We start from the raw sequence: 27,464 nt of genomic DNA, 5'->3' as shown, positions 1-27,464 counted from the left end.
GGAAATAAGACATGAGACAATGCAGTCTGGCCATCAGTCTCCTTAGTTTCTATAGTGAAAGCATCGAACATAACAAATTCTTACAAGTTGCATGAAAACCAATGACCAAGTGAAGATATTCAAGCTAGGAGTGTACTGAGGGGGAGGCCACAGCATAAATTTAACAGTTATTTTTCCTGTTCAGTATGCAAGCAAGCCAAACTGCAAATGGGGATCAGACACATGATCACTGTTGTTTGGGCTCTTGAGTAGATATAGAGACAGAGGCAGTGGGTACAAATTTACAGGAACTCACATTGCATTCTTTCTGCTGTTCACTGAACAACTTGCTTTCTGAATTTCCTAGAAGACATTTTATTACAGTAAAAATAAACAAAACCTCTGCTACATCTGGTTTATGAGGGGGAAAAAATGCTCACACTGAGAAAGGGAAAACACAGGAATGACAGAACCCAGAGAAAAAGGTTTTGGGACTAAAGTCTGCCTCAGAGTTGTGAGCAAAAAAACTGTTTCCTGCTGTTTCATTCCTGTTTTGTCCAAAGAAAGAGGGCTTCATATACCTTCTGTGTAAATAAAGCAGGACTGCAATAAGAAAATACATGGCTCCATTATTAGTTTTCTTCTCCTAAATGAAGCAGTCCTCAGGACATTTAAAACTGGCAAAAATACAAGTCAAAAAGGGATAATAGCTTTGTGAAGCAATACAAAATGGTCCCGACATTGCACAGGCCTGGTGTGTGTGCATTATCTTAACACTCCACTGGTGTTTATTTTATATGTGTTGTCACGTCAGAGCTCTGACAAGGCTCATGCTGAGTTTCCATTCCCCTGGAAACACTTAACCCTCCCAAGACCAACGGCCCTGTCCAAATGAACAGAGATCAGCCTAAACTTCCTCCCATTCTCTTGACCTTTCCCCATGCACACTGTCTCCCCCCACCCCACAGTACACCTTCTAAGCAATCCTGTCCTCCAGTGGCATCCAAATGGCAGTACTGATGGCTCCAAAACACTAAACTGGGGCCTAGGAAATTCACAGTTGTACTCTGAACTGTAAAGTGTTAATGGCTGAGAAACCTTGGATTTGTTGTTTTTCCCTTCTGGTTTTGAATTTCCATGTCGGTCTTTTTGTTGTATTTGTCTCTTTTAACCTAAAAATCTTTTTCCTTTCCTTTCCTTTCCTTTCCTTTCCTTTCCTTTCCTTTCCTTTCCTTTCCTTTCCTTTCCTTTCCTTTCCTTTCCTTTCCTTTCCTTTCCTTTCCTTTCCTTTCCTTTCCTTTCCTTTCCTTTCCTTTCCTTTCCTTTCCTTTCCTTTCCTTTCCTTTCCTTTCCTTTCCTTTCCTTTCCTTTCCTTTCCTTTCCTTTCCTTTCCTTTCCTTTCCTTTCCTTTCCTTTCCTTTCCTTTCCTTTCCTTTCCTTTCCTTTCCTTTCCTTTCCTTTCCTTTCCTTTCCTTTCCTTTCCTTTCCTTTCCTTTCCTTTCCTTTCCTTTCTTTTCTTTTCTTTATGTCATCTAGTTCAATCCTTCTGGGGTCTGGGTTTTAGAAAAGCAGTATCCCATGCTGCAGATAAAAGTTGTGATAAAGATTGAGTGGTACTGGCATCTGTTTTAGTACACTTATTCTGCTGTCCCTGCTCTTGTGGCTGTCCTTAGCTGTCAAAGAGCTTTTTTAAATCCCAACACCAGGCTCTTTACCCTCCGTGTGATGAAGAAGAGTTTTGGTGCCAAAAAAGAAAATCATATGGATGAAGTGCTTCATGACTTAGTCCAAAAAGAAGTCACAGATTGTTTTGCTTTCCAAATTGTTTCAATAACCTCATGCAAATCTCGAGCTCCGGAATCCTGATATCCCCATTTCTCAGATTTCAGACATCTTTTGCCTGATCGGTGCATGGGGCATGAAGCGTTAAGGAAGTTTCCTTTATTGAATTGTACTTTCATTCTGTCTGTCTCTACTCTTCCCCACCCTACACCCCCTCAGGATTTTATAACCTCCATGCTCTATTTTGGCTAGTGATGTCAGAGGCAGAGCAGTTACCATGGAGAAGGGGACAGACTCCGCTGAGATGGACACAAACATAGCCTAAACCTACAGCAAACTCATGATTCATCAGCCAAATTGCGTGTCATCATTAATGACTTGCAAAAAGGGTCATTGATAATTTTTCATTTTAATGTATGTGGTGGTGGACAAGTTTATTAAGAATTTAATGAAAGCCTGGCTAATGTTTATATCAGAAAAAGCCACAACACATGTTATTAATGAATAAGTGGAACAATATCAGGCACCTTCTCAAAAATGGTTACAAGAACATGGCTATAGAAACCAAGCTGGGGGCTGGAAATTTTCACTAAAAGAAAACACAATTACTCACTGCACACTAGGATCAGTGTCACAATGATGCACAGAAAATGCAAGGAGCTCCTTAAATGGTGAGGAGAGAACAAATCCATTGGCACTAGGTTGATTAAAAGGCATCTCTATGAGGATGCACTGATGTATTTCAAAATATTTCTGCTTTTCTTTCTGTTGTTTTGTTATTCCTAGTATTTGGCTTACTTCTTAAGTTTTGCTTATTATGTGAAATATTTCACTCCTGCATAATCCTCTTTTTTCAACAGCTGCTAAAACTTTTTCCTCTTCCATCATTCTAGGAATGTTTTCATAAAGTTAATGCTCCACAGTAACCTTTCCTTACATATGAAGGTCTAAGTTCAGTACCAGGAGAGGCTCTAGGAACACCATTTGGCTCCAGAACATTGTGACTTGCCATGTGTTCTGGAGCCAAATAAGTGCCTAAGATCAGTGAAAAATCCTATATACTACCTAGATTTAGGAAAAGCAGTTCAGAAACACCAAGAAACCCTTTTTTGGTCATAGAATTCAGCACTGAGATGCTCTGCAAAAGTTTTCTATGAATATAGCTTTGCACATTATTTCATAAGAATAGGAAATATTCTCATCTTATAAATAATAACAGAGTTGGAGTTGTTTTCTCAATTTCCTTTATGATTGGGAGGCGTTTTTGTAAATCCTCAGGGTGCTGGAAGTATTTATCTCTCTAGCAATACAGAGGCGAAGCTGAAACACCAAATTCAGCTCCAGCTCACAATCCAACATAGGCAGAACAGCATTTGGTTCACTCTTGTATAATTTTATAGTGTTTTGAATACCGTCAAGTATAAAAATGTAGTAAAATGACAGCACTAAGAGCTCTCTGTATCTTGGCAAAAAATGCTCATTATTGCTACAGTGGAATTTCTTGATGAGGTGTTGTGGTAGCTGTAACTGGCTTCTTCGGTGATTATTAGACACAGTCACCCAGGAGCATCTCCTGGCTCAGGAATTCCTGTAACTACTGATTTTCAGAAGGGTTCTTCTGAGGCAACACTTAAGACTTACATGCTGTACTCTTCCTTACGCAAAACTGCCTGCTAGAAGAGGCAAAGGAAAGTTGGATCTCAGGCTTGTACCACCATGTTTTCTTTACCTTACATTCACCTTAGCTCCACTGGCATGAACCACATGAACCTACCTTGGAAATTATGGAGTTGTAAGGGCTCCCACCCCTTCAGGATCCAGTATTCTGGAAAGCACTCTTCCCTGAGTACAGCATGTACACCACCCTTGTCCCTAAATGTCCTGACCCCTCTCATTTGGGTTTGTTCTCTGCTCTGGAACAGGGAGTCCTGCTCAGGGAAGGCTGGTATAACACTCTTCAGAAACACATCCCAGCCCGCCAGAGCAGGGAAAGAAAAAATGGGGGAAAAAAAAGAAATCATGGAAGACTCCCAACTGTGCTGCAGTACAAAGGAATATCTTGTTCTTTTTGAGATCCATATGGGAAACTTAAAACAAATTGATTTGCTTTATGGATTTTTAACTCTGAAGCCAAATAACCCCATGTATTAAAAAAAATTGTGGAATGGGAGATCCTGACACAGCTCTGCAGTTCCAAGAGAAGAAATACATCTAATTTTTCCCTATTTGTTTCCTTTCCTCATCTCCCATTTCCCATCTAAGGGAGCACCCCTGCAGAGTGCTTTTAATTAAGCAAAAGCCATTTGTTTAATGTCTGGAACTCAAGGAAGCAGGAGTAAACGTTCCTGTGAAACACCAATGTAAATTTATTTAAGGATGAGTGTTTGTAATGACCAAATCACATCTTGTACTCAAACTCCACTTAAATAATCAGATTGAGAGTGCCCAGAGACTGCCTGGGAGCTGTTTTTAGAAGAAGAAATGTTGTGTTCTGTTATCTGAGCTGTCCCAGGACAATCCTGCTGAGAGGATTTTGTTACCCAAGGGTGTCCTAAGTGGGTACTCATGGAATGACCTTCTGTGCAAACTGAGAGAGACATGGAACACAGCATGACAAAACACTTGTGGAAGATGATCACACTTTTCCCTTAATGTGTTTAGAAATTACCTATTTTATTCCTTCCAAGATGAATGTTCATTCAATCCATCTTCCTGAAGCCATCTTCACCAATTTCCACTCCTGTATTTGGTAGAAAATGAAGTATTGAAAATTAAAAAGTTGTTGTTGTTGTTGTTGTTTTGGGGTTTTTGTTGGGTTTTTTTGGTTTTTTGTTTTGTTTCTTTTTTTTTTTTTCCTGAAATCCCAGCATTTTTCTTTTCTTTTTTGCAAAAAGAAAAATCCTAATTTTTTTTTATTTCACTAAAATTTTCCATTTGCTGACGAGGTCTGCCTGCCTATGAAGACTCCCACCTGTGCCCCCCTCCATCCCATTTCTGCTGAGATCCACCCTCCTCAGGGTGAGATGACTGAAAGCTCTCAGGGCAATGGTCTCCAAGAAGGGACATTCAGGTGGCCTCAAACCGAATCATCTGAAAGTGGTCACTGCTGCATGCCATGGCTTGCACGCTCACCACAAATTGGCTCTGACAAATCAAGTGTGGCTGACCTTTTTCTGAGTGAGTAATTTGTTTCTGTGTACTTGTCACTGCCTGCTCCACTCAGTGGTACTCCACCTCCAGCCTGATGGCCTCCATACTCAGAGATAATGCTTCCTGACTCCTTTCTGATTTCAGGTGGTCCTGGGTGTTAATCAACATGCTTTCATTTCTTTCTGCTGTCGTCTGCACATTCCTCTGGGTGTGGGAGATATGCTGCCACTGTCTCTTCAAAGCAGCAGTGTCTTTGGGCTTGGGGCTGGGTGCAAACCAGTCCTGAGGGGAGATGCTGGCCCTCCTGCTGTGAGAGGTGAGAGATTTGTGGAGGAAAGGTACTGGAAAACTCATTTTACCACTGCATCTCACACTGGGTGTTAGCAAATGGTCACAGGTGAAGCCCAGATCAGTGCACAGCCAAGCTAGAGGCCCCCAGGGATGCACACAAGAAGGAAGAGTGTGGCCCCACCACTCCTAGGGCACAAGGACAGCTCTGTCCTGTTGCAAGAGTCTGGGATGTATCCAGTCCTACTGCCATGGGGATCTCACAGCATACCTTGTTGGAGGACAGATAGCTTTTAGGTGGAGAGCAAATTTCCAGGAGAAGCTCCTGCTTCTAACCAACACCTAATGTCTCCTCCCTCATCTGCCCCTTTTCCTTCTTTCTGGCACTGACAGTGATGCCACCCTCTCCGCTCTGTCACACATGTACCAAAATGCTGTGTGACCTTCAGCTCTTTCTTCCCTCTCCTCCTTTCCTGACTTTATAATAAATTCCTGCACTTACAGTTCAGCAGACTGGGACTGGCAGGGCCTTTTTCCAGCCCTGGCAGAACCAACCTGGAGCTGGTTTTGCACATCTGTACACACAGTATAAACACTGCCAGTAGCTGAGACCAAAAAACAGGGATTCATTCAGTTGCAAGCACCCTAAAAAAAAAAAAGAAAAAAAAAAAAGAAAAAAAAAAAGGTGAGAGATTGGAGCCATTTTCCTATTTTGGGATGTGGGAAATCTCTGGTTATTTATGCTGGTAGTGTTTCCAGCCAGCAGTTCTCAAGGGTGTTGAGAAGGAGCTACAGTGTCTTTTGGATGAGCAGCACAGTAATTTAGAACTTACAGATGAGTGCACACACACACAAACTTGTTCACATATCAAAACCCAAGCACCAAAACTGCAGGCGACCATGGAGCCCCACTGCAGAAACCTCCCTGACTGGTCCTGTGAAGAACTGTCAGAGGTAGTAGCATGTGGTCATCTTCACCATCCTGGGAAAAATCCATGTCGCCAGGCTCTGTCCTGCAAGGCAGATTCTGCTGCTGCTGATCAGGTCCCCTCTGGACAGAGTGAGTCAACTCTGAGCAATAAAGTATTAGCTAAGCAACCACCACGGATCCACTGGGACTTCTTTAGAAAACCAGTTCTGTTTCATTCCCACCAATTCAATGTGCTCATCCCTACTAACAGAAACTACAACTACAAATGAAAAATACTAACATAACACAAAACAGACCTTCACTCCTTCTCTGAACACTCTACACAGATCCCACTCCCTGAAAGCCTCCACTCCTGGGGCAGGTTGACTGGCTTGGGCTGGGGTACACACAATCTACTTTCAGTGTCCTGTTCTCACATGGGTGACTGTGATACCCTTATACCTTGTACACAGAGAGGAGACCGACCCATTCCTTAAAAAATACCAAAATGTGGTGGACAGGATCATGGGCAGGGCAATACTTTAATTTTGGTTAATGACGCTTCTCTGTGCTTTTTCTTGCGTAGATTGAAAAGAGGTTTCTGCCTAAGTCTATAAAGTGTGCGGCTCAGAAATGTATTTAGCCCTCACAGCACAAAATAAACCTCCTAAATGGGGTTGCTGTAGGCTTGAGCACTTACTTGTCTAGTAAACTGGAACAATCTCAAATGTACTAATGATTATGGATTAAAAAAAATTTCTTTATTAAATAATTGTGTCATTGATCTCCAGCAAAACTGCCTCAGACCTCAACAGGCTCAGATCAAGGGATCTATTTGAAGTGAATATTTAGAGTGACCTCATGTTCTTTCCATTTATTTTCCAGATCCCATCTTCACCTGCTGGGTATGTAGCATACCTTTCCATCTATTGGCATGGCTCTGTACAAACAGCAAATAAGAAAGAGTAATTAGGTGGAGTGGCAGAGAGGAGTTCCATGAGGGATGAAGCTCACAGCCTGGCAGTCCCAAATATCATGGGCAGAGGACTGCTGCAAAGAGGAGCCTGTCACTGCTGCAGTTGTGGAGGCCAAGAGAAGAAAAGGCAGGTGTAGGAGTGGAGGCTTGGGAGCTGGGACTGAGCAGAGTGTGCCCTCACAGAACAAATGGCATTTCTCTGCTTGTCTCTTCAGAGGCAGCTGTGTGTTTTGTCTGAAGCCAATCTCTCACTGGAGCTGCTTGGAAGCAAGCACTGAAGAGCCCCTATTGTAAAAGCCACACAAAAACACAAAGGAGAGAGCCCAGAGTAAGGAATACTTCCATAATAAAACTGTCAAGGGGAAATGAGAGACTAGAAACCTCTGTACTGCCAAGTAATTAGGAACAGTGACTCCTCTCTCCAAAGCACTTGAGATAAACTGTCTCCTTGGAGAGGAGCATTTGGGGTGAGATGCACACATGGACCAGCGGAGTAGATGACCCAGGGAAGAGCGCCGAGGAGCTGCAGGGGATGGATACATGGCTTGAGCTTCTGCCAAGGAGTACAGAAATTCCCACTTCCCTGTGGGCTTCCTGATGCTTCTCCCACAATTTCTCCAAATTAGGTCACTCCCACACAGCCTACAAGTAAAAGCAGCCAGCACTGGACCACCCAGGGCAATGGGGAGGATGCTATAAGGATGATGAAGCAGAACCCCAGATGATATCATGCAAGGGGGGATTGGGCAATTAGAAACACGCTCCTGTGGAAAAGGGGCAAAGAAAAGTCCCAGATGATGGTGGAATGTGATCTCTGGGTTGTGGCCCAGCCTAGGTGGAAAGTCCTCACGTCTTCATGCTCTGTGCATGCGCTCAGCCCAAGCTGGCACATGAGGGTCCATCTGTGGTCTCGCTGCACTCGCTCGTAGTATGGTGGATCCTCAGGTGAGATGTTTCCCTGCCAACAGAGGAGAGTTGACTTTGCCAAAGTCATATTTGCTCTGGTCAGCTGAGAGGGTTGTTCTCATGCTTAGCTTTCCACCAGCAAGGAATGAAATGTGGTGTCAGGTTATTTCTCAGCTCAATACTGAGAATCTGCCTCCTTCTATGAACCATCTGGGATTCAGTCTTCACAGCACTGGACCAGTGCCTGTTTCCCTGCTGCATCTCACAGTCCTTTTCCTACCCACACTGCTTTTATCAGAGGGCTGGCTGCCTGCGACAGTGAAGAATAACAGCAGCAGATCACCAAAATTCCATTTCTCGTCCTTCTTCTGCTCTTACTTCCTAGGTCACAGGAAGCCCTACCAAGAAGTTGCCAAATGAGAATCAGGCCTTTCTAGGGCAAATGGTGGTGAACTCCAGGCCTGGATGGTCTTACAGACTCTCAGAGGAATTCAGTTCACATTTGGGTTTGCAAAGTGAGTCTGTCTAACAGGCACAGGAATACCTTCAGGCTGATAACTCCTCTTCCTCACTGTAATTAGGAGAAGGCATCTAGCTGATAGAGAAAAATCATGTTTGGTTCAGCTCACAGTGCTGAATGAAAAAGTCTGTGTCCCCTGAAAGCCATTCATGCACCTCATGGCTCAAAAGACTGTGGGACTAGCAAGAGGACTCGTATTTTTGAACAAATCACCTGCTGTTTTTAGCCCAGACACTGAGGCATAGAAGTGTACCAAATGAAATAACAGATGAAACACAGATGTGGAAACCAAGACAACCAAGAACTGATGGAGTTCAAAGGACAGAAATAACCCTAACAGATCAATACCAGACTAGGCAACCTGGAAGAACCTATGGTCTCAAATAGTCATCTGTCAGACTGAGAGCAGACGTTACTTTCATTTCAGAAGTGATGAAGTCATCCACATGCCAGGTATAAAACACAAATGCCAGACCCTTGGCATTGTGCAGCTACCTGGCAAAGGCATTAAGTTAGTTGGACCAGTTTGAAGCACAGTCTTTTTATATTTTCAAAACACCAAGTTCTGTGCAAGTATTCAGGCTGCCATGGCAACATGGTACATTTGTTCCCAAGTGTCATTTCCCAACACAATTGGTTGGGATTTTTCTTCAGAACTTTGCCCAACTTCAAAACTTTGGTTGCTGAGGCAACATGTCTCTTTAGAGGGAAGTGATTGGCTCTTCCTATCTGCGCCAAGGCAAGGGGGTCTTCTGTGAGGACCGGCGTGCTATGGCAAGGGCGGAGGTGTTAGGGAGGCTATAAAGATATCCAGGGAAGCAGGGGGAGAGGAAGGAAGTGCGCTGAGAAGTGGCTGTGGAAGGGCAACACACGCCTTCATGTGAGGCAGGTGGGATGGGCTCTGAGTGGGAGGCTCCAGGCTTAGCACAATGAGCTAATGTGCCACGTTACATCACTGAGGAGATTAAATGAGATCCCGTTGAGAAAACACTTTGCCTTTGATATATCCCATGAGGATCTCATGGAGATGCATAATCCTCACAAGACCTCTGCAAGAAAGGAATTTGTCACTGGGCTTGTTTGACAAAAAAAGTGATGGAGGCAGAGAGAGCTTGAATGAACTACTGAAGGTCACACAGTAAATTAGTGGCTGATACAGGAATAAGCCCCTGGAGGTGTTATGTTTCATTTGTAAGATCATCATTCCTCTGATATTTAACTTATGCTTAAACAGAAACCCATTTTCCTTCTGCAGAGAAGCGCTGCAATCCCTTTTTCTCTCACTAACATATTACAGTCCTCACCTCTGCTATTTGTCAGTGTATTTGGCCGAAATGCACTGAAGCAGGGATTACTTTCTTTCCAGATAGCAAGGCCCAGACTCTTCCTGACATCCTGCTGCAATAAACGTGATCACCACAATCATAACAGACCTGGGCAACAGTCTGGGAACCAGTTTAGGACTGGGAAGTGGGATTGCCCCGGCATGCTTTACACAATATCTCCCCTCCCAGCAGCTCCCATTTGGTGTGTTTCCCTTGCCCCACCCAGCACCCAGTGGTGCCCTGGGCAGCCTCTCACTGCTCCTTTTCCTCTGCTGTCACCTTTTCATGAGGGATGCCACAAAAGTGGCCAGAAAAAGCAGAGAAATTAACTAGCAGAGAAGTTACGGGCATTTGGACTGTACAGGTTTCACCTACTTCTTGCTGCTTGCTGTGACCCAGAACAGAACCATTCACATTCTTTTTATATGTCTTACTTATGACATGCTTAAAACAAATTACCATTTCAATAGGAGTTCTCCAAAGCCCTTGGCCCAATGCCCGTGGGCCAGCATCTTTTCCAGCCTGGAGGTGCACACAGGATGTGCTGCTGAGAAGCACAGCCAATGAGTAAATATATTGGGTTGGTACCAACAAAGGCTTGACCAGAGGGCACAACTGATTCATTAGGCCAGCTCTTGCCAGGTCTCCACTTTTCAGCCTGTATCTCCGTGCCCCAGTTCCAGACTGATGGTGACTCTGATGCCTGTGTATGGGTCACTGGAGATTAGGCTTTAATTTCTTTCCATTTCAGCATTTCATAGATGACTGCATAAACAGAGTCAGATACAAACCCACTGCCTGGATGACCACCTGCCTGTTCCAAATCTGGGTCAATGTAGCATTAAAAAACATAAACAGCCAACACAGCCCTGGCAGGCAGATGCAAAGAAGAAAAGTAAACATGAGAATGCTCTTGATGTCAACAGAGGAACATACAGAAGCAGAGGGCATGAGGCTTTGTCTTTCTCCGGCATTTAATTGTCTAGGATGCTTCCTTCCCATGGGCATTCAATTTTAACTGCCTCTTCCAGGCTGATGGAGGAGATCAAAAATGGCCTATGGCCTATGGCTCTGCACGTCTGGCAGAGAACCTCCTGGGAGCTGCATCCTCCACATCCTGGGACATTTTCTTCTGTCCAAGTGACCACAAAAGCAGCCTGAAAAGTGACTCCTATGGTGATCATATTTTCAAGGGTTGTCTACACCCCATGACTTCTCTTGCCTGGGCACTGACTCCAGGAATTTTCCCTCATTGGACCGGGCTGTCTCATAGCCTTAGCTGTGAACCTCAACACATGTGTAGCAGCATTTGCTGAGGTTATGAGACCCTGAGGCAGAGCATTGCCTCTGCTCCCCCATGGGTAACACAGAACATCTCTGGGGCACACATGAACTAGGTGAAGAAGTCAGAGGAGAACCTAACAGCTCCTAAAATACTTCAGCACATGGCAGATGTTGAAGAAGACCTCAGGACCTCTACCTTGCCTTCTGATCCCAGTGTGGGGGGAACAAGTCCTCTCCCATGCTCTAGCATCTGAGAATTGCCTGTGAGTCTCCTATTCCCAAAGGCAGGACATTCAACAGCTGCTGGACAGCCCAGCAAACTAACAAGCAACTTCTGCAGAACGTGTCTGGACATCAGCCATATTAACCATGAGTGCTGCTTTCCCCTGTGGATAAAACAGCTGCCCATTGGAATAAACAGGAAACCATTTTATCCTCTGAGGAGCAAGAAAGGTGAAGGAGTCACGACTGTAAATTGTGTCTCTGGGTTTGGGGGAGGCAGCATGAGCCACAAACAAATAGGTCTTCTGTTTTTTCTCATAGAGGGACTTGAATGCTGGGCTTCTCCTTCTGAGCTGGGTCTCTGACCTAGCATTACCCTTTTCTCCAGTGCAAGAGATGCAACAGCAGAAGCTTCACCCTCTTTGCATGTGATTTGTCTATTACTGTAAGTTGCATTTGTACCTGAATAGGGTACAGTAAAGTGATGTTGGTGCAGCGTGGCAGTAGTGATGTTACTGTGGAAACCATGACATTTTAATTGCCTGACTCAGGAGAAGCCAGGTAAATCAGTCATTGTAGTTCCCCCATTGCAGCAGCTACACTGCCAAAAGATCTGGACTGAGCATCAGGTACGTAGGACTCTGGCACTGAGCAGTTTATTAGAGCCATGTGGTGTTGTCAAAGCTGTTCTCCCCTGTGTCTTCAGTTCTCCCCAGCTCATGCCCTCGCCCCTCACCTGCTGGGTCCACATGAATGGCAAACCTCCCAGACTGGTGACAGTTTCTGCACTCCTGGGCAGACCACCAAACACCTCCTCATTACAAAACAGAAATGGAAGATAACTGATGATGTAGAATGTGCACCTTATTCTGATGCAAGGCTCTAGGATAGTGGTATTACGTGTATGCTAGATGAGCTGTCAACTGTTTCTCCAAAAACCTTAGAAATATCTTAAACATTATGCACTTAGCTCCAGAGCCCTAGTGAAATATTGAAGTTCACCTTTTTGATCATTTGGGTCAGAGTCTAAAAAGTACCAGGTGCAGTTTGAAACCTGACAGACTCTATAAAGTGAAGGATTTCCAGAAAGGATGGATGCCTGTGCATCTATTTATAGATGCATATTTAAACTGCAGAGGTGCTGGGTGCTGACGGGCACACACTGTGTGGCCAGCTATGGATTGACCTGCTTCCCACTCAGCAAGCAGACCACGAGCACTGGGATCAAGGCAAGCAGGACAGTGCTCCTGCTTTTGTTCTGAGGGTCCAAAAGGTTTATAAACCAGTGCTGCCTGGCTTTTCTGGCCAGGGATCTGTGGGATTTCTGGCCAAATTGCCCCCACACCAGTCTGAGAAAAAGCTTTATGAAAAAAACTTTATGAAAAAATAAAAAAGAGAGGCAAGAGAAGGTGAAGATAAATGATGAGAAGGTGGAGAACCTCGGCTGGGTGAAAGCTGAAGGGCAAGGAGAAGAGGAATGGACAGGAAGCAGCAGATGGTCCAGGGGGTGTTGTCTGAGGAATGTCCCTTGGTGTCCTCTTCCTAACAGGCAGTGCTGAGAGTTGATCCAGCAAATTATGTCCTGATGTCCTACCTGCCTGTGAAGCAGAGAGACTTTTGCTAAGCACTGTGTAAGATGGCATGGGACAGACCACACTGGCCAGGAAGGGAAATAAGAGGGGATGACCATGCAGGCAATAAGAGAGAGCAGGCATGAGGCATGAAGTGGAGGGGAGGAGGAGTAAATGGACTCTCTGGGATTGCTGGGAGAGACCTGGAGCAGATGTGTCCAGGAAAGGGCAAAGGATGTTGCAAAAGGATGGCAAAACATGACAAAGACCGGTAGCAGACATTGGTATGTCACTGCTGTTGGGAGAATGAGTGGTTTGGGATTTTGAAGGAACCTAGCCCAGAATTAGGAGATACAGGCTGTTAACCAGACTTAGAGGACTTGAGACTCAGCATCAGAGCCCCACCCATCAGAGCACTTCAGAGGCACCCTGACCCATGACAGATGTGCTGTTCCACATGGCAGCACAGCATTGCTGTACCACGCTCTTCCTTGGTTTCTTGATCTTTTCTGGCATTGTCTAGAGCAAATCACAGAAATTTCTTTGCCTGCAGGAGATTATTTCTCATCCTAACAAGGGCTGGAGAAGCCTTAGAATGTGTTAACATTACTTAAGCCAGCAGGTAAACTCTGCCACTGAGATTGGGCTACTGGTTCTGTCAGGCACTGCACAAAATCATGGTAAGAAGTGATGTGTGCTCCAAAAAGGTTATTATCCAGAACAGGCAAAGAGATAATCACTTGCTCAACTAGTCCAGTAAGTCAGCAGCAGAAAGGGGAAAGGAGTCCCAGCTTCATTTGTCTGAGACTGGTGCTTGCTGGACCAGATGAGATTATTTCTCACATTGCCCATGTCGGCATATCCCACTTGGCAGTGTTTATCTCACATCCTTGAGCAATAGCCCTCAGCACTCTGCAGTTTGGTTCTGTTTTATTTTATGGAGGAAGTGACACTCACAACATGCTCAGAGGTTATGTTGCCGCATTGCAACAACTCTCATCCTACACAGAGATGGAAGAAATCTGAGTGGTGCAGATGTGATGACTCAGCTTTACTGGATTTTACAGTAGTGGAGCTCCACTGACATTTCACAGAAATATTCTGATTAGCTTCACAGAATCACAAATCAACTAGATTGGAAAAGACCTTTGAGATCATCAAGTCTGACCTATGACCTAATACCACGATGTCAACTAGACCATGGTACTAAGCAGCATGCCCAGTGTTTCCTTAAACACCTCCCTGGGCAGCCCATTCCAATGACCTTTTGTGTGAAGAAATTCCTCCTAGTGTGCAGACTAAACTTTCCCTGGTGCAGCTTAGGGAAGGTTTTCGGACAACCAAAAATGCTGCCAAGAGCCCAGTGGCCCATATCTCTTTGGAGTGATGCACTCACACAGATTAACCCATCTCATGCAGAATTAGATGTAGTCTGCAAGTTCTTTGGGCACTAATTCATTGTGGCAAGAGTTCGGTATCTTCTGCAACAACCCAAGTTTGGGTAGGGAAGGGGCTTCCTGTGCCAGAGACAGCATTGAGGTGAGGAAAGGAAAAGGTCAGGTCAGCAGGATAAGTAAGTGGCTAAGCTTGACTGTTTTTTCTCTCTCTGTTAGTATTGTATTTGAGAACAGTGTTCTTGGTCATCCAATGACATTTGGACAGGGACTTTATCCCAAATCTCAGCATGCTAGAACTTCAGATGAGACCAAAAAGAGACACTTTCACCAGGAGGATGACGGTCCTTTATCAAGTAGTTATCATTTGATTTGAGGAAAAATCTGGTCATCTTCACCAGCAGGATCAGCAATCCCTTATCAAGTATGCCATGCACCTACCCAATTGAGAACTGCCGTTCCTCTCAAAATTTCCACCTGCAGTGCTACATTCAACACAAGTCAGCATTAACCAGTGATCTCAAGTACCAAACAATACCTGTTGCGCACATCCCAGCTCCGCTCCTTGTGATAGCACTGCATGCATTAATTGCTAAACAATGTTGTTTCAAGTCGTGTGTACACTTACATAACCTCATACCATATAATCAACACATTTCTTGGCACGAAGAGATCAATCATTCTGATCTCCACCATAGAAATCTGCCTTAGCTCTCTATCGTGTCATGAAAGCAACATTAAAAAATTAGAATTTCCAACCTCCACACCTGCCAACGCCCAGCACAGCTTGATGTTCCTGGAGATGATGGCTCATTTAAAACCTCTGAATGACACATGGCCACGACTGGCAGCCAGCAGCAGCCAAAATCCAGCCATGTCCTCTTGCTCCACCACAGAAAAAAAAATTGTGATGATGAGGGGGTGTCTGAGGGAAGAAAGGAAGCAAGGAGGGAAGGAAGGTACGTGGTGGAAATAGAACCCTTTGCACTGTGTTCCCTTACCCTATCCCCATCTCTCTCCCCACACAGCCCCATCACTGGGTGTTCTTTTCAAGCCTGGGGACAGAGGCTCAGTCTCCTCCAGAGGCAGCATTAACAGCAGGCTGTAGGTACTGATCCCATACTCCCACACTCACTTCCCTGTTAGCTGTGCTCTTGTGCACCTCTAAAAGAAGGACCACAGACAGATACTGCCTGCACCTTCAAAGCAAGGACAGAGGTACTTGTGGGATGGTGGCAGGGGCTGAGACCTGCAGGACCCATTACTACAGCTCGGCAGGAGCTGTGGCTGGTGGCAGAAAAACAGCAGGCCTGTGTTGACCCTGCCCTGAGAGACACTCCTCATGCTGCAAGCTTGTGAGGAGGGCAGGATGCTTTCTAACAGACAATGGTAGTCTGGAGAACTTTGGCTTCTAGGGGAGGATGTGGCCGTTACTCCCATGTTCACTTCTCTTCCTGGGGATGATCCCCTCCATGGAGCAGCAATATCCTTCTCTTATTCTTCCACCCAGGGAGCACTGTGAGGACAGAAGGTGCCTTTTTTTTTTACTAAAGGGAAAAGAAGGGGCCCCCTTTTGTCCCAGCATTGCTTGCTCCAAGAACACTGCAAGGTGCTTGGCACATGCAAAAACACAGGGCAATAAAATCGCTAGAATGAGAGACCTATCCCTGCCTACTCTTTGGGAGTCTGGGCCAGCCTTCTCTTCCATCTAGCCCTCCACAAAGGCTGTCCCCAACAAAAAAAAAAAAAAAAAAAAAAAAAAAAAAAAAAAAAAAAAAAAAAAAAATTGGAGAATGAAGAGAAGGCTCTTTCTCTAATTTGCAGCCAATCTTTCCCATGCCACCACCACCCCAGCCCCTCCAGACTTCCAACTCCACAACCACTTAAGGAGTGCACCACGTGTCTCTCGAAACCCAGGAGCAGAGGGATATTGTTGAACCCATAAGTGTTGCAGTGGGGCCCAGCCCTCACGTGGCAGCTGCCAGACTGAGTGCACACCCCACCACAGCCCACTGAAACCCTTGCTTTCCCCTCTAGGAGAGGGAGGCAGTGCCACAAGCAGGGCTACAATTTGGCATCCTCAAGACTCTGGTACCCTCTGCTGGCCCTGAATGTTTGTTGCTATTGAAACCTCTCCTGGGGATTTTCAGCCTGAAAGCAGACACAGGCACCAACCTGTCCACGATGTGCAGCATCTTTGCTCACCCATCACTCTGCTCTCTTCGAAGGCCCCCACCAGTGTTCTCACAGCCAAGGGTGCCCCAAGCTGCTGAGCAGGGAGCTACCAGCACCATACATCTTTGTGAGAACACTGAAGAGAGCCACTACTAATTTGCTAGAAGTAACAAAAATCTGCCAAGTCTTAAGTGCAAGGTTGTGCTGCAAATGCAGACGGGTGAGCAGCTGCATAAGGACACCCTGGGGCAGTGTCCAGCTGCTGTGTGGGACAATCCTCCCCAAGTCCACTGGCATAAAGCAGGAGGTGGCAGGGACTTTGGAGAGCACATAGCCCATGGGGATTATCCTGCATCCCCATCCTCACTGGAGCAAGCAGGGAACTCTGCCCATGCCTCCAGCAAGACTTTCATACAGCCCTTTAACACTGCAGGGTAAAGGGTCACCCTGCTGCAGCCCTGGGAGAAGGTAAAGAGGGATTAGCAAAGAGCAGGGAACTAACAGCAAATAATTTCCTTCACTGCCACTGGCTGAGGGAGAAGAAAGTGGCAGACTGCACACAGGGAGTGGGTAAAGTGCCTTCTGCACTGCTGAGCCCAATTGGACAGCCTGTGCCAACAGGCTTTATGCCTTAATAGACAAACGCTGAGTGAGAAATGAGTTTCTGCCTTCAGGGCTGCTGGTGCTGCTCATGAGGCTGGAGCCTGAGTGAGATTAAGTGCATAACAGAGGGCAGGCAGGAGGGACACCTTTCTATCCAAAGTACTGCACCCCCTCCGAAGGAGGAAGGAGAGCCATCCCCTCTGCCCCTCAGGGCCAAAGATCCCGAGCTACCAACATCAGGTTTTATTTTAATACAAACTAAAAGCTTTTGGAGTTCAAAGAAACATGGACATGACACAGCAACAGAGCACACAAAGGACACCCTGACCACCCCAAACTCTGGTTCAAGATGGAGGCCTGGGGCTTTTTTGGCCCCCCAAGGAAAAGCTTCTTTCAGGAGCAGGGCCCAACTCCCAGGGGCACTCTGCCTGCTCCTGGGCTGGTGTCAAGCAGCATCAGCTCACTCCTGCAGCCTGGGAAAGGGAGGTCACTTGATGCGGTACAGGACCTTGCGCTGCATACGGTGCTGGATCTCCCCCCGCCGCATCATCAGCTGCAGCACCTTGTAGATGGCATGTTCTGGGTATTTCTGCAAGAGAGGACAGCAGGGCAAGATGAGCCAGCACAGAATAGCAGACAGAAGCTCAGCAGGAAACCTGTAACCTCTGCTAAAGCCTGGCTAGGATTCCCGAGAAAGAGCAAGTCCAATAGTCCAAGACACTAATGGCTCCCTTTCCCCTCTTGCTATTTTAGATCTGACAGCAGCCACTGTCACAAATCAAACAGTTCTGGTTTCAAGGGTAGGACCCAAAACAGCCCCAGACCTCAGAGCTTTTGCAGAAAATTGCCTGAGTCCCCTTAAACTCTGCAATCAGTGCACATCATTCCCTACAAAAAACCTCAAAAGCATGACCAAAAGGCTCGCCAGTCCGCTCTTGAGGAAGGGTTTTCATGGCCCCCACAGCAGCCTGGGGTCTCTGGTTTCACCGCCCAGCCCGCCATAGAGTCCCTGACCCACCTGCCGCATGAAGTCCTGGACGATGCTGTGCTCAGACACCTGGGAGCCGATGGCAAAGCGGCGCTTGAGCTGCTTCTCAATGCGGGACAGCATCTCCTGGTCCTCCTGCGTGGTGAAGCCTTCTGCCCCTGCAGGGAGACACTGTGTGAGCTATCTGTGCTGCCCAGAAGTCACTCTCCAAGACAAAGTGCTCACCTCCTGTGCCTCCCATCATACCTACACAGCTTAGAGACTTTAGGGAACCCATGAACATCCACTGTAAAAGGCTGTGGAACTCCAACCAAACAACTGAATGTGGACCTGACTGCTGTAGCTTCCTTCAAACCCTTTGTTCCATTCTGCTGCCCAAGGAAACATTGTCTTCACCCCCCTCCAGAAAGATGTTAAAGGATTAACTGGTTGGGTAACCATGTCCAACACCAACTCTGCCCTTGGGACCACAAGGGACCAGCCCAGCCCTCCCCTGAGCAGCACAGGAGATCCTCAGTGTCATTTGCCATTGCCCTCCCTGTGAGGCACAGCCCCACAGCCACAGTGGCCCCTTGCTGCCACAAGCATTGCTTTGTCTTTCCTCAGGAAGGAGGTCCAGCACCTGCCCCTGACAGCCAGGTCCTGGGCAAAGGAGCTCGTTTCTCCCTGCTCTGAGCAGCCAGGTCCAGCATGTCTCTCCTACCCGCAGCACGGAACATCCCCTCCTCACCTGACAGGTTGCCCGACATGGCCGCATCGAGCGTGGATACATGGAAGAGCCGCAAGGCCTCCTCAACATCTGCCTCGGTGGCAAAGGGCTGAAGCCTCATCTTCGCCAAGGACTCGGCAATGCGAACAATGGCCTCCAGCTGCCTGCGGCCACAGGAAACATTCCCTGCTTTCTACTGCAGCTCCAAGGCTGTTTTCTTCCCCCCTGACTCCTGCCATCCCCACCTACCCCACTCCAGGTACTCCAGCCTCCCCCCACAGCGCTTTCAGTGTTCGGGGCCACACCCTCACATAGCAGCACCACACCAACCCCCTTTCCTGGATTAGCCCGGTAATGCAACCCTAATCCCAGAGGTTTTGGGGGGCGAGGAGGGGGAGCCGCTCACCGGACAGTGATGGGTATGCTGGAGCGGCGGTCGCTCTCCTGCTCGTGCTGGCGGGTGCCGCTGCGCATCAGGATGTAGCGGTTCTTCAGCTTCTCCGCCGCCCCTGCTGACAGCCGAGGGCCACACTTCCTGCAAGGGGACACAGGAGCTGGACGCAGTGCCACTGGGGAGGGTCCTTGGGCACCCCTCCCAGTGCTGCAGCACCACTGTGAGCTCCTCTTGCATGCTTTTTTCACGGCAGGAGTTAAGAGAAAGGTCACCCAGAGTGCTGGGTGGTTTGCCTCTCATCCCTGCCTCCCACTGCGCGGCCTGGGCGCTGCCAAAGACACGCCTGTCACTCACGTCCGACAGAAGGAGATGAGCTGCTTCAGCTTGTTCAGCTCGATCTCGCCCTCCACGGCCTGGGTCTGGGTCAAGGCACTCACGTGTAAGGACATCACATGCTTGGCCAGTGTCTGGGAAAGCAGAAGGCAGTCAGACAGGAGGAACGTGCCTGCCTCCCCCTCCCAAAGAACGGGGCACCACGAACCCCAGCTGCACCTGCGTGGCTCAACGCACCATGTCTCGCTCCTCATTGTGCTCATCCCTAACGATGAAGATCATGTCAAATCGGGACAGGATGGTGGGCATAAAATCAATGTTCTCCTCGCCCTTGGTCTCATCCCAGCGCCCAAAGACAGAGTTGGCAGCTGCCAGAACTGAGCAGCGGGAGTTGAGTGTGGTTGTGATTCCTGCCTGTGGGCAAAGGCAAAAAAAAGGATGGTGTCAAGACCACTTCCATGTCACAGCAGGTCATTAACTCAGTGAAAGGCTGAAAGCCATTTTCAAGACTCATTATCAATCACCTGCATTTAAATAAAACCCCATAAGTAGCACTCAACTGCTCTATATTTATGGGGCCAGACCCACATGTCCTTCTGGAGGGGGACTGGCTTCAGCTGAAACTTGAGCACTGAGTAATTTCATTTAAGACCTCTTGTCAAAGGCAGAGACACAGGAGACATCACCCCAGGTTTGTGATCTGAGACAAACACTGGACAGACAGGGCTGCGTCCTCCTGGCCAGCTCTGGCACAAAGAGTGGGTTTGCAGGTGCAGCCTGACAGCCACCAGCAAGGAGAAGCCATGAAGTTCAGGCTGCCCAAAGCCTCCAGGGAGGGCTGACTGGTCTCAGACCAGAGACACCAGCACCATCAATACCACTGCCTGGACTCTAAAATGGGCTGTTTTGCCAAAAGATGTGCTGGGCTCTCAGATTCCCACCTCAGGGCAGCATGCATCAATCCATAGCTCACCTTGGCAATGGAGATGGTCTGCTGCTCCATCGCCTCATGGATGGCCACACGGTCATCCTCCCGCATCTTTTCATCCCAGGTGAGAGAAACCAGGCAAGGAGAAAAAGTCACCATCAGTCACCTCTGCCAGACCTCAGCTACACACTTAATGAAGTGACCCCCAACATAAAGCTGTGTGAGGACCTCTGCCCAAGAGGGCAGGATGTAACTGAATTCCCTTGCAGCCCCATCTCCCTGACCTTCCCTGAAAGGAAGTCAGGGGGAGTCTCAGAGCTGAGTTGCCCTTCCTTCTGCAGCTCTGGGCTCTCCTGGGACAGGCTGGCATCCCAAGGGCTCTCCTTCCCACTCACACACAGGCAGCCCCACAGGTACCTTGTCAAACTCATCGATGCACACCACTCCTCCGTCTGCCAGCACCATGGCTCCTCCCTCCATGAAGAAATTCCTGGAGGCAGGGTCACGGATCACTGAGGCTGTCAAGCCAGCAGCGCTGCTGCCTTTTCCTGATGTGTACACCTAGTGGCATGTGGGACAAGGAAAGGGACTGTACATCAGCTGCAGCAGCACCCAGGAGCCCATTGCTGCAGCTGAGAGACAAAGCACCCCTGGCACCGCAAAATCCAGAGCTCCTGGGGGAAGAACCTCCAGGAAAAGCCCTCAGCACACGTAAAAAGCAGATGTGCTGGGTAAAGAGCAGGACTATTGCCTCATCCCAAGCCCCAGACTAAGCCGCTGTGACACACTGGAGGGCATGCAGACACAAACACAGATAATAAGTACAGAAGAGGGAGTGATTCATTGTTTGGTGGGCTGCTGCATTAGCTTTGTTTGCCCCTGGAGGGAACAACAGAGTCAGAGGCTGAGTTTAATAGAGACTACAAAAAACCACAGCTGAAAACATAATTCTATGCCTGGGCTCAGGCTGGAGGTCCGTGCCTGAGATGCAGTCAACTTAATTTGTTCTGACCAGCCAGCCCCTCTGCTGGTCAAGTCTCAACAATAAAAAGCAGCGCCAGGCACGTCTTTGGACATCTGCAAACAGTCTGCCTCACAGCTTAATAAAAGGCATGACCTTCTTCCCCTTCCCTCTCTCATTCCCCATCCCTTCTAGGCTACTACTGAAAGTGGCAGTTCATGCCTCTGCCAGCAAGTCTACCTGTGGATGCACAGGCAGGTGTCTGCTGTGACCACAGTCTTGTCTCTCGAGCTAGACAAGGAGCAGAACAGAGAAAAGGGATGTACTGCAAGTGGGCACCTCAGATCACGTACCCCAATGGGCGAACACTTCTCGACAAACTTCAGCAGCTGGGATTTGGCTGTGCCAGGGTCCCCCAGCATCAGCAAGTTGATGTCCCCTCTGCGGGTCAGCCCATCCGGGAGCCTGGAGTGATGGGGTTGGGAAGAAGAGGGGGAGGAGAGATGGTGAGCCTTTGTTTTGGTAACAAAGCACTGACTTTGATAACAAAAGCTGACTCTTCCGCACCTCTTGCGGGAGCCCCCAAATAAGAGGCAGGCGATGGCCTTCTTGATGTCAGTGCTGCCATAGATGGAGGGCGCGATGCTCTTGGCAATGGTCTCGTAGATGTTGGGCATGGCAGCAAGGCGACGAAGTTCCTCCTCTTCTTGAGGGGTCACTGAGCCACTGAAGCTATGTCCTGTACAGGGATGAGGGGAATGACACAAGAGTGAACAAATGGATGTTTTAAAGGAAATTGTATCATTCCCCCCATACACACCACAAACAAAATCCCCTCTTGAAGGTCATGCCAAGTGCCACCAGGTGGGAAGGGTAAGAGAGGGCAAGCATCTGCTAACCCAGCAAGGCAGGCTGTTGTCCTTAGAGACAAGTAAGAAAAAGCAAGGATCTTTGGCAAAGCAGCTCTGCGGAAACCAGAAGAATTACAGTGAGGACAATGTTTTAAATAAAATTTTAACCATGGACTTCAGCTGGGATCCTCAGGGATGGCTTAGCAGATTTTTAAACACCCTGGAGGACTCAGGCTGAGACCTCCTCATTTAATACAACTTAAAAAAGCCTTACAGGACACGACTATAGAGAACCCAGGGCGAGTCAGACCCCTGGAATGGCTTGAACCTTCTGTTGTATACACAGTAGAGAAGGACCAAGGCTGTGATTTCAAACATTTCTTGCTGAGGGATGACCTTGTTCAGGAACAGGGTGGGGAGTGCCTCCCAACACCAGGCTACCAACACAGACCAAGTGCACACCAAAAGCAACCCTCACCTGAACCCTCCGTATCCACCTGGATGCCCACCACTCGGATGTAAGCGCTCCGGATGCCCACCCCCACATTGTAACGACTTTTGTTCTTGCTCTGCGCAGATTTCTTGATGGAATAGATCCCCATGATAGTGACTCTGTTCCCTGGGACAACTTTGTCACACAGGTACCTAAGAGGAAACGGGAAAGCAGAGGATGGTGGTGGCAAATGATGGCACCAGCAAGAGCCAGCAGGGGCAGGGTGGGAAGGCTGTGCCAGTACCTGTCACAGTAGAGCTGCAAGTGTCGGGGCATCTCCCCATGTGGCACAGCATCCGGGGATTCCTGCAGTTTCAGGACCTGGAAATCCACGCACTTGCACTTATCTGGCATGATAAAGTAAGGGTCCAGAGGGCACCTTGGGCGGCCAGCTTGTTCTCTGTGCAGAGAGATCAATCAGGGCAGGCTGTTAGCACTGAGGAGCCACCCCTTGGAGCACATCTGTGGAGGGGACAACAGCGATAGCAAGGGGCAGCTGCCTCTTCCAAGCAGTGCCACATCAGCAGGTAAGGGCAGACACACGGGCCCAGACCAAAGGCCACCAAGCCCTCTGTCTTGTCTTTAACAAGTGCTAAATGTGTACATCAGAACAAGTCAGAGGCAGGGTGACACTTGTCTGAGCACTCTCCCTGCCTCCCACCCCTCCCGTGCTAGCTATAGGCAGGAAAGGTAATTCATTAATTACACAGAAGGTAGCAGCACAGACTCAGTGACACAGCAGGGCATTTTTCTTTACCACCTCATGCACGAAGCAAATGTTAAGTGGTTTCTGGTGAGAAAGCAATTAGCAATGTGACAAGGCTGACATCCACCTCCCAGTCTCTCAAGACATATGTGCCTTGCTAGATTACAAGCTCTCTGAGACAAAGAGCAGCTCCACGTCCTGCTGCTGTCTCAGAGTGGCACAACTGATGCCTGACTCCATGCAGGGCTTTCAGGGAGGGCAACACCAGAGTGCAGATTGCACTCATGCAGTCAGGGATCGGGAGTGAGGTGCTGTACAGACCACACACAAGAATGATCCCTAGCCCAAACCCCATACAAGCTACATTAGAGTTCAGGTGCAGAAAATAAGTACTGGCAGGTATGAGCCCAAAGACACAACCCACCAGGACTGGCTGCCTCGAGAGGTGCAGCACAATGGCAGGCTTATGCTCACAGTTCTCGGAGGCACCAAGAGCTGTAAAGCAGGATAAAAAGGCTAGAAGAAAAGCATCCCTAAGGAAGGTAACAGAAAACAGCTCCCTCAGGAGTGGGAATGTGAAAGCAAGGAGTTTGTTTGGAAAAGAGGAGGGCAACTCAATACAGTATTATGGGACAGCTGGAAGCAGGAATGAACCTTTAGGTACAACAGGTAAAATTCCCTATGAATAAAAAGAACTCCCTGGGCACGGTCACTCAACACTGCACGCAGCACTGACCATGCAGGGTCACAACCAGCATGACCACAGATGGACAGCTAGAACTTGCCAGCCAGAACTGCACGCTGGCACAGGGGCAGCACCAAGGGTGGAGGCAGAGCAGTGCAGACGCTGCTGCCTTGTGGAACAGGGAGCAGATTCCGCAATGTATGGAAGAGAGAATGCAGTCTTTTCTTGTCCTCTAGCCTGCTGGTGCACGCCCTTTTGAGTCCTTACGTGTTGCATTTCCTGGGCAGAGCGTAGCCCTCCAGGCCCGGGCGCACCGTGATGTTGCTGATGGTGTTGCGGCAGCTGCGGCACTGGATGGTGATTCTGGTGGCTTTGGCCCTCACAGGGGTTGCTGCAATTACAATCCCAGGGATCTTCACAAGGTGGGACATCTGGTCAGACTGAAAAGGGAAAGGTAAAGGGAAGGTGAGAAAGCCATCAATGGAAGATGGATGAGAAACTAGAAAGCGTGAGAGCAAAAGACAGAACACTCTGTGCAGAACATCACTAACAGCAATAATGTCCCTGCAGCAGGAACCAGCAGTAACAGCCCTTTGCAATCAGATTTAAGCTGCAGAGTCTTGTAAATTAGCGAGTGACTTGTGATCAGATACCAAAAGCTCCCCTGCAACCACACCCACACAGACACTGCTCTGCGTAGCAGCCAATTCACTTCACCTCACCTTCAGGCTGCGGATGTTGGCTGCATTGGCATCCGACCTCAGCATCACTTGGATGTCTTGGAGAGTCTCCTCCCCAGAGGGACGAGGACGAGTGACCTCATCTGCAACTTCTTTCGCTGCTTCTTCCAACTAGAGAGGGAACAATGGGCTATGAGTGGGTCTGTTACAGCAGAACATCAGAGCTGCTCTGGTAACAATGTTCTAGGCTGCAGCCTCCATCCTTACCAGCTGCAGGTGCTCTGCTGGTTGCTTGTAAAGATAGTCTGCGAGATCTTCATCAAAGCTGGCCAAGTCTTCCATCTCCACCTCCACCCAGTACTGCCCCAGGTTGTAGTGCCGTTTGAGCTCATCCCTAGAAGGCAAGAAGCGGCAAAGGTTTGCAGGGCAGAAAGCACCAGTCACCCACAGTGGCCTTAGAACAACCAGGGATCAGAAAAGGCAGGTTCTGCAGGAAGTCCTTGGTTTGGAAAGCAAGCAGGGAAAATTAGGGGAGTTCTAGGAGAAGTGCAGGGGAACCTGGGCAATCTTTCACCCAAGCCTGCTTTGAAAGGTGACCAGGGCCACCAGTGTTTGCAGGGGCAATATGAAGTATTTACTGGAGCTACATGACCAGATAAACAAGGAGAAAATTTCTGTGTAGGATAATAACTACTATACATAAGAAGTGGTTTAAAAGAAAGAAAGTAATAACAGAACAGACAACATTTTGCTTAAAAATGCCAGGATTCATGAAATTCAGAGGTGAAAGACTGTTCTAGCCCTTGTTTATGATGTATCTCCATGTTTTCTCAATGTTGTGTCTCCAAACTGCATAGGCAAAGGGTGGCCAAAGGAATTTCATAGATTAGGAAGGCACATGTGGAGAGTGGTTTAATGGATACAGACAATTCTCCAGACCAGAAAGCACTACACCTTCAAATACAGACCCTGAATCTCAGAACTAAGTGCAAGCCTGGCAGCGTGGATCCCTCTATTGCTACCTTTTCCACTGCCTGGCTGCCTAAAAATTTGTGAGAACACCAGACCTCTGCTTTTCTATCAGGTTAGATACGAACATCTCTTAATACTGAGTTTTATATAACCTACGAGAAGAGACAAAGTGCCTATTGTGTATGTGGGGTGTGCACTGCAGGAGGAAGGTTAAGAGCAGACTGGGCGTGGAGGTGGGGAAGGGTAAGGCTCAGAAGGAGAAAAGGGGCACAGCCGCACCTGTATTTGAAAGTGAAACCCGTCCGGTCCGTGCCCACCCGGTACTGCCGCAGGAACTCCTTGAACCGCTTCTGCAGCTGCGACTTCCGAACCTGCCCCTCGTCCACAGACGCGTCTCCACCAAAACTGTCGCTGTAGTAAATGCCGGGGTCATCGAAGCCGGACATCGCGGCTGCTGCTCCGCTGCGGGGACGAGAACGCTCGGTCAGCCCCAGCCGCCTCCTTTCCCCAAATGTCCCGCGGGACGGCCCCTCGCCGAGTGCCCCGCACCGCACCCCACCCCACGCACTGGCCGCGCTCATTCCCCGCAATGCCCCAGGGATATCGACATCCCAATCCCAATCCCAATCCCAACCCCAATCCCAATCCCGATCCCGATCCCGATCCCGATCCCGATCCCGATCCCGATCCCGATCCCGATCCCCTGCCGCTCCGCACCTCGCTCCCCGCCGGAACTCGCTGACAACTTTTTCGCGGCAAAACCGGCGCCCGGCGGAAACCAAACCGGCGCAGGGCGCGCGCGCCGCCTGTGCCGCTGCGCGCACCGATTGGCCCGGCCGCCGAGCGCCGCCGCCGATTGGGCCGCGGCCGCCCTCCCGCCCCGCCCCGAAAGGGAGCGCGCGGCAACGCTGCCGCCGCTGATTGGCCAGAGCGATCCGCCCCCTCCCCGCCCCGGGCGGTTTGGCGCGAAATCTGGGAGCGGAGGGCGGGGGAGGCGAAATGGCGGGTGGGCCGGACCATTGCGGCGGGGCGCAGAGGGGGAGTGGGTGATACCATTGCGGGTGGGGGGAGCGGCCCGGGTTGTGCGGGAATAAAGTGAATTAATTACTGCTGTAGGCTTCTGGGACAGCTGGACCCCGTCACTACTTCGGGGCCTCAGGACAGGAGTTCTCCGGGATGCCTTCCTCCTGGCTCTTAGTGAATTTAAGGGGACGGCTGGCAGGTCCCTGGATGCGCATTTTGGCCCTTCCAAAGTGTGGTAATGCGCGCCCTAAATGAAGAGTAAGCTGGGAAGCACAGTGCATGGCAAGGGAGGTCTGAGTTGCAGCCCCTGAGAAATAAAGATCACAGACAAGTACAAAGTCTTAGTCTCTACCTCTGCAGACTTAAGGCTCAGTCTGGAGTCTTCAATGTGTGACAACAATAGCTCAATGGCTGTGAGATACCCAAAGCACCATCTCTCTCCTGCCATGAGCAGGGAGGGTGTGATATCAGTCGGAAACCATATTTTCCAACTTTGAGGTTGTAGTCAGGCTCCTTGAGTGGTGGAGAGGGGCTGAGTGTGGTGCAGTGCGATTCTGAGCTCATGGGCATTTGTTTGGCTCTTTGGGATCTTAGTTACCTCAGCATGTTTGAATGAACAAAGTTGTTTAGTTGGGATGGTTTAGAGGGACTCAATA

At 48.6% G+C, this 27,464-nt stretch overlaps 1 protein-coding gene across 1 annotated transcript; it reads right to left on the bottom strand.

The window, feature by feature from the left end:
• Positions 1–17,313: 17,313 nt before the first annotated feature.
• MCM5 (minichromosome maintenance complex component 5) lies at positions 17,314–26,561 on the bottom strand. The gene is made up of 17 exons (XM_066184651.1): positions 26,503–26,561; positions 26,065–26,247; positions 25,081–25,207; positions 24,856–24,984; positions 24,401–24,573; positions 22,987–23,142; positions 22,728–22,894; positions 21,966–22,137; positions 21,752–21,863; positions 20,855–20,998; positions 20,483–20,548; positions 19,747–19,923; positions 19,531–19,643; positions 19,189–19,317; positions 18,804–18,946; positions 18,104–18,231; positions 17,314–17,674 (listed from the first exon to the last, which is right to left on the bottom strand). The coding sequence occupies exons 2-17, from the start codon at positions 26,229–26,231 to the stop codon at positions 17,573–17,575; spliced, it is 2,205 nt and encodes a 734-aa protein (XP_066040748.1). The 5' UTR covers positions 26,232–26,247; positions 26,503–26,561; the 3' UTR covers positions 17,314–17,572.
• Positions 26,562–27,464: the final 903 nt, after the last annotated feature.

Source organism: Chamaea fasciata, unplaced genomic scaffold (assembly GCF_029207755.1).
Source record: "Chamaea fasciata isolate MVZ Bird 193981 ecotype frontalis unplaced genomic scaffold, bChaFas1.0.hap1 SCAF_5, whole genome shotgun sequence".
Taxonomy (NCBI): domain Eukaryota; kingdom Metazoa; phylum Chordata; class Aves; order Passeriformes; family Sylviidae; genus Chamaea; species Chamaea fasciata.
This window is presented reverse-complemented; position numbering and strand designations above follow the sequence as displayed.

Coding starts and splice junctions, on each gene's coding strand:
- MCM5 (XM_066184651.1), bottom strand. CDS start 26,231: ATGTCCGGCTTCGATGACCCCGGCATTTACTACAGCGACAGTTTTGGT. Junction 24,985..25,080: donor CAGCAGAGCACCTGCAGCTG/GTAAGGATGGAG, acceptor TTCCCTCTCTAG/TTGGAAGAAGCAGCGAAAGA. Junction 18,232..18,803: donor CATGTCGGGCAACCTGTCAG/GTGAGGAGGGGA, acceptor GTCTCCCTGCAG/GGGCAGAAGGCTTCACCACG.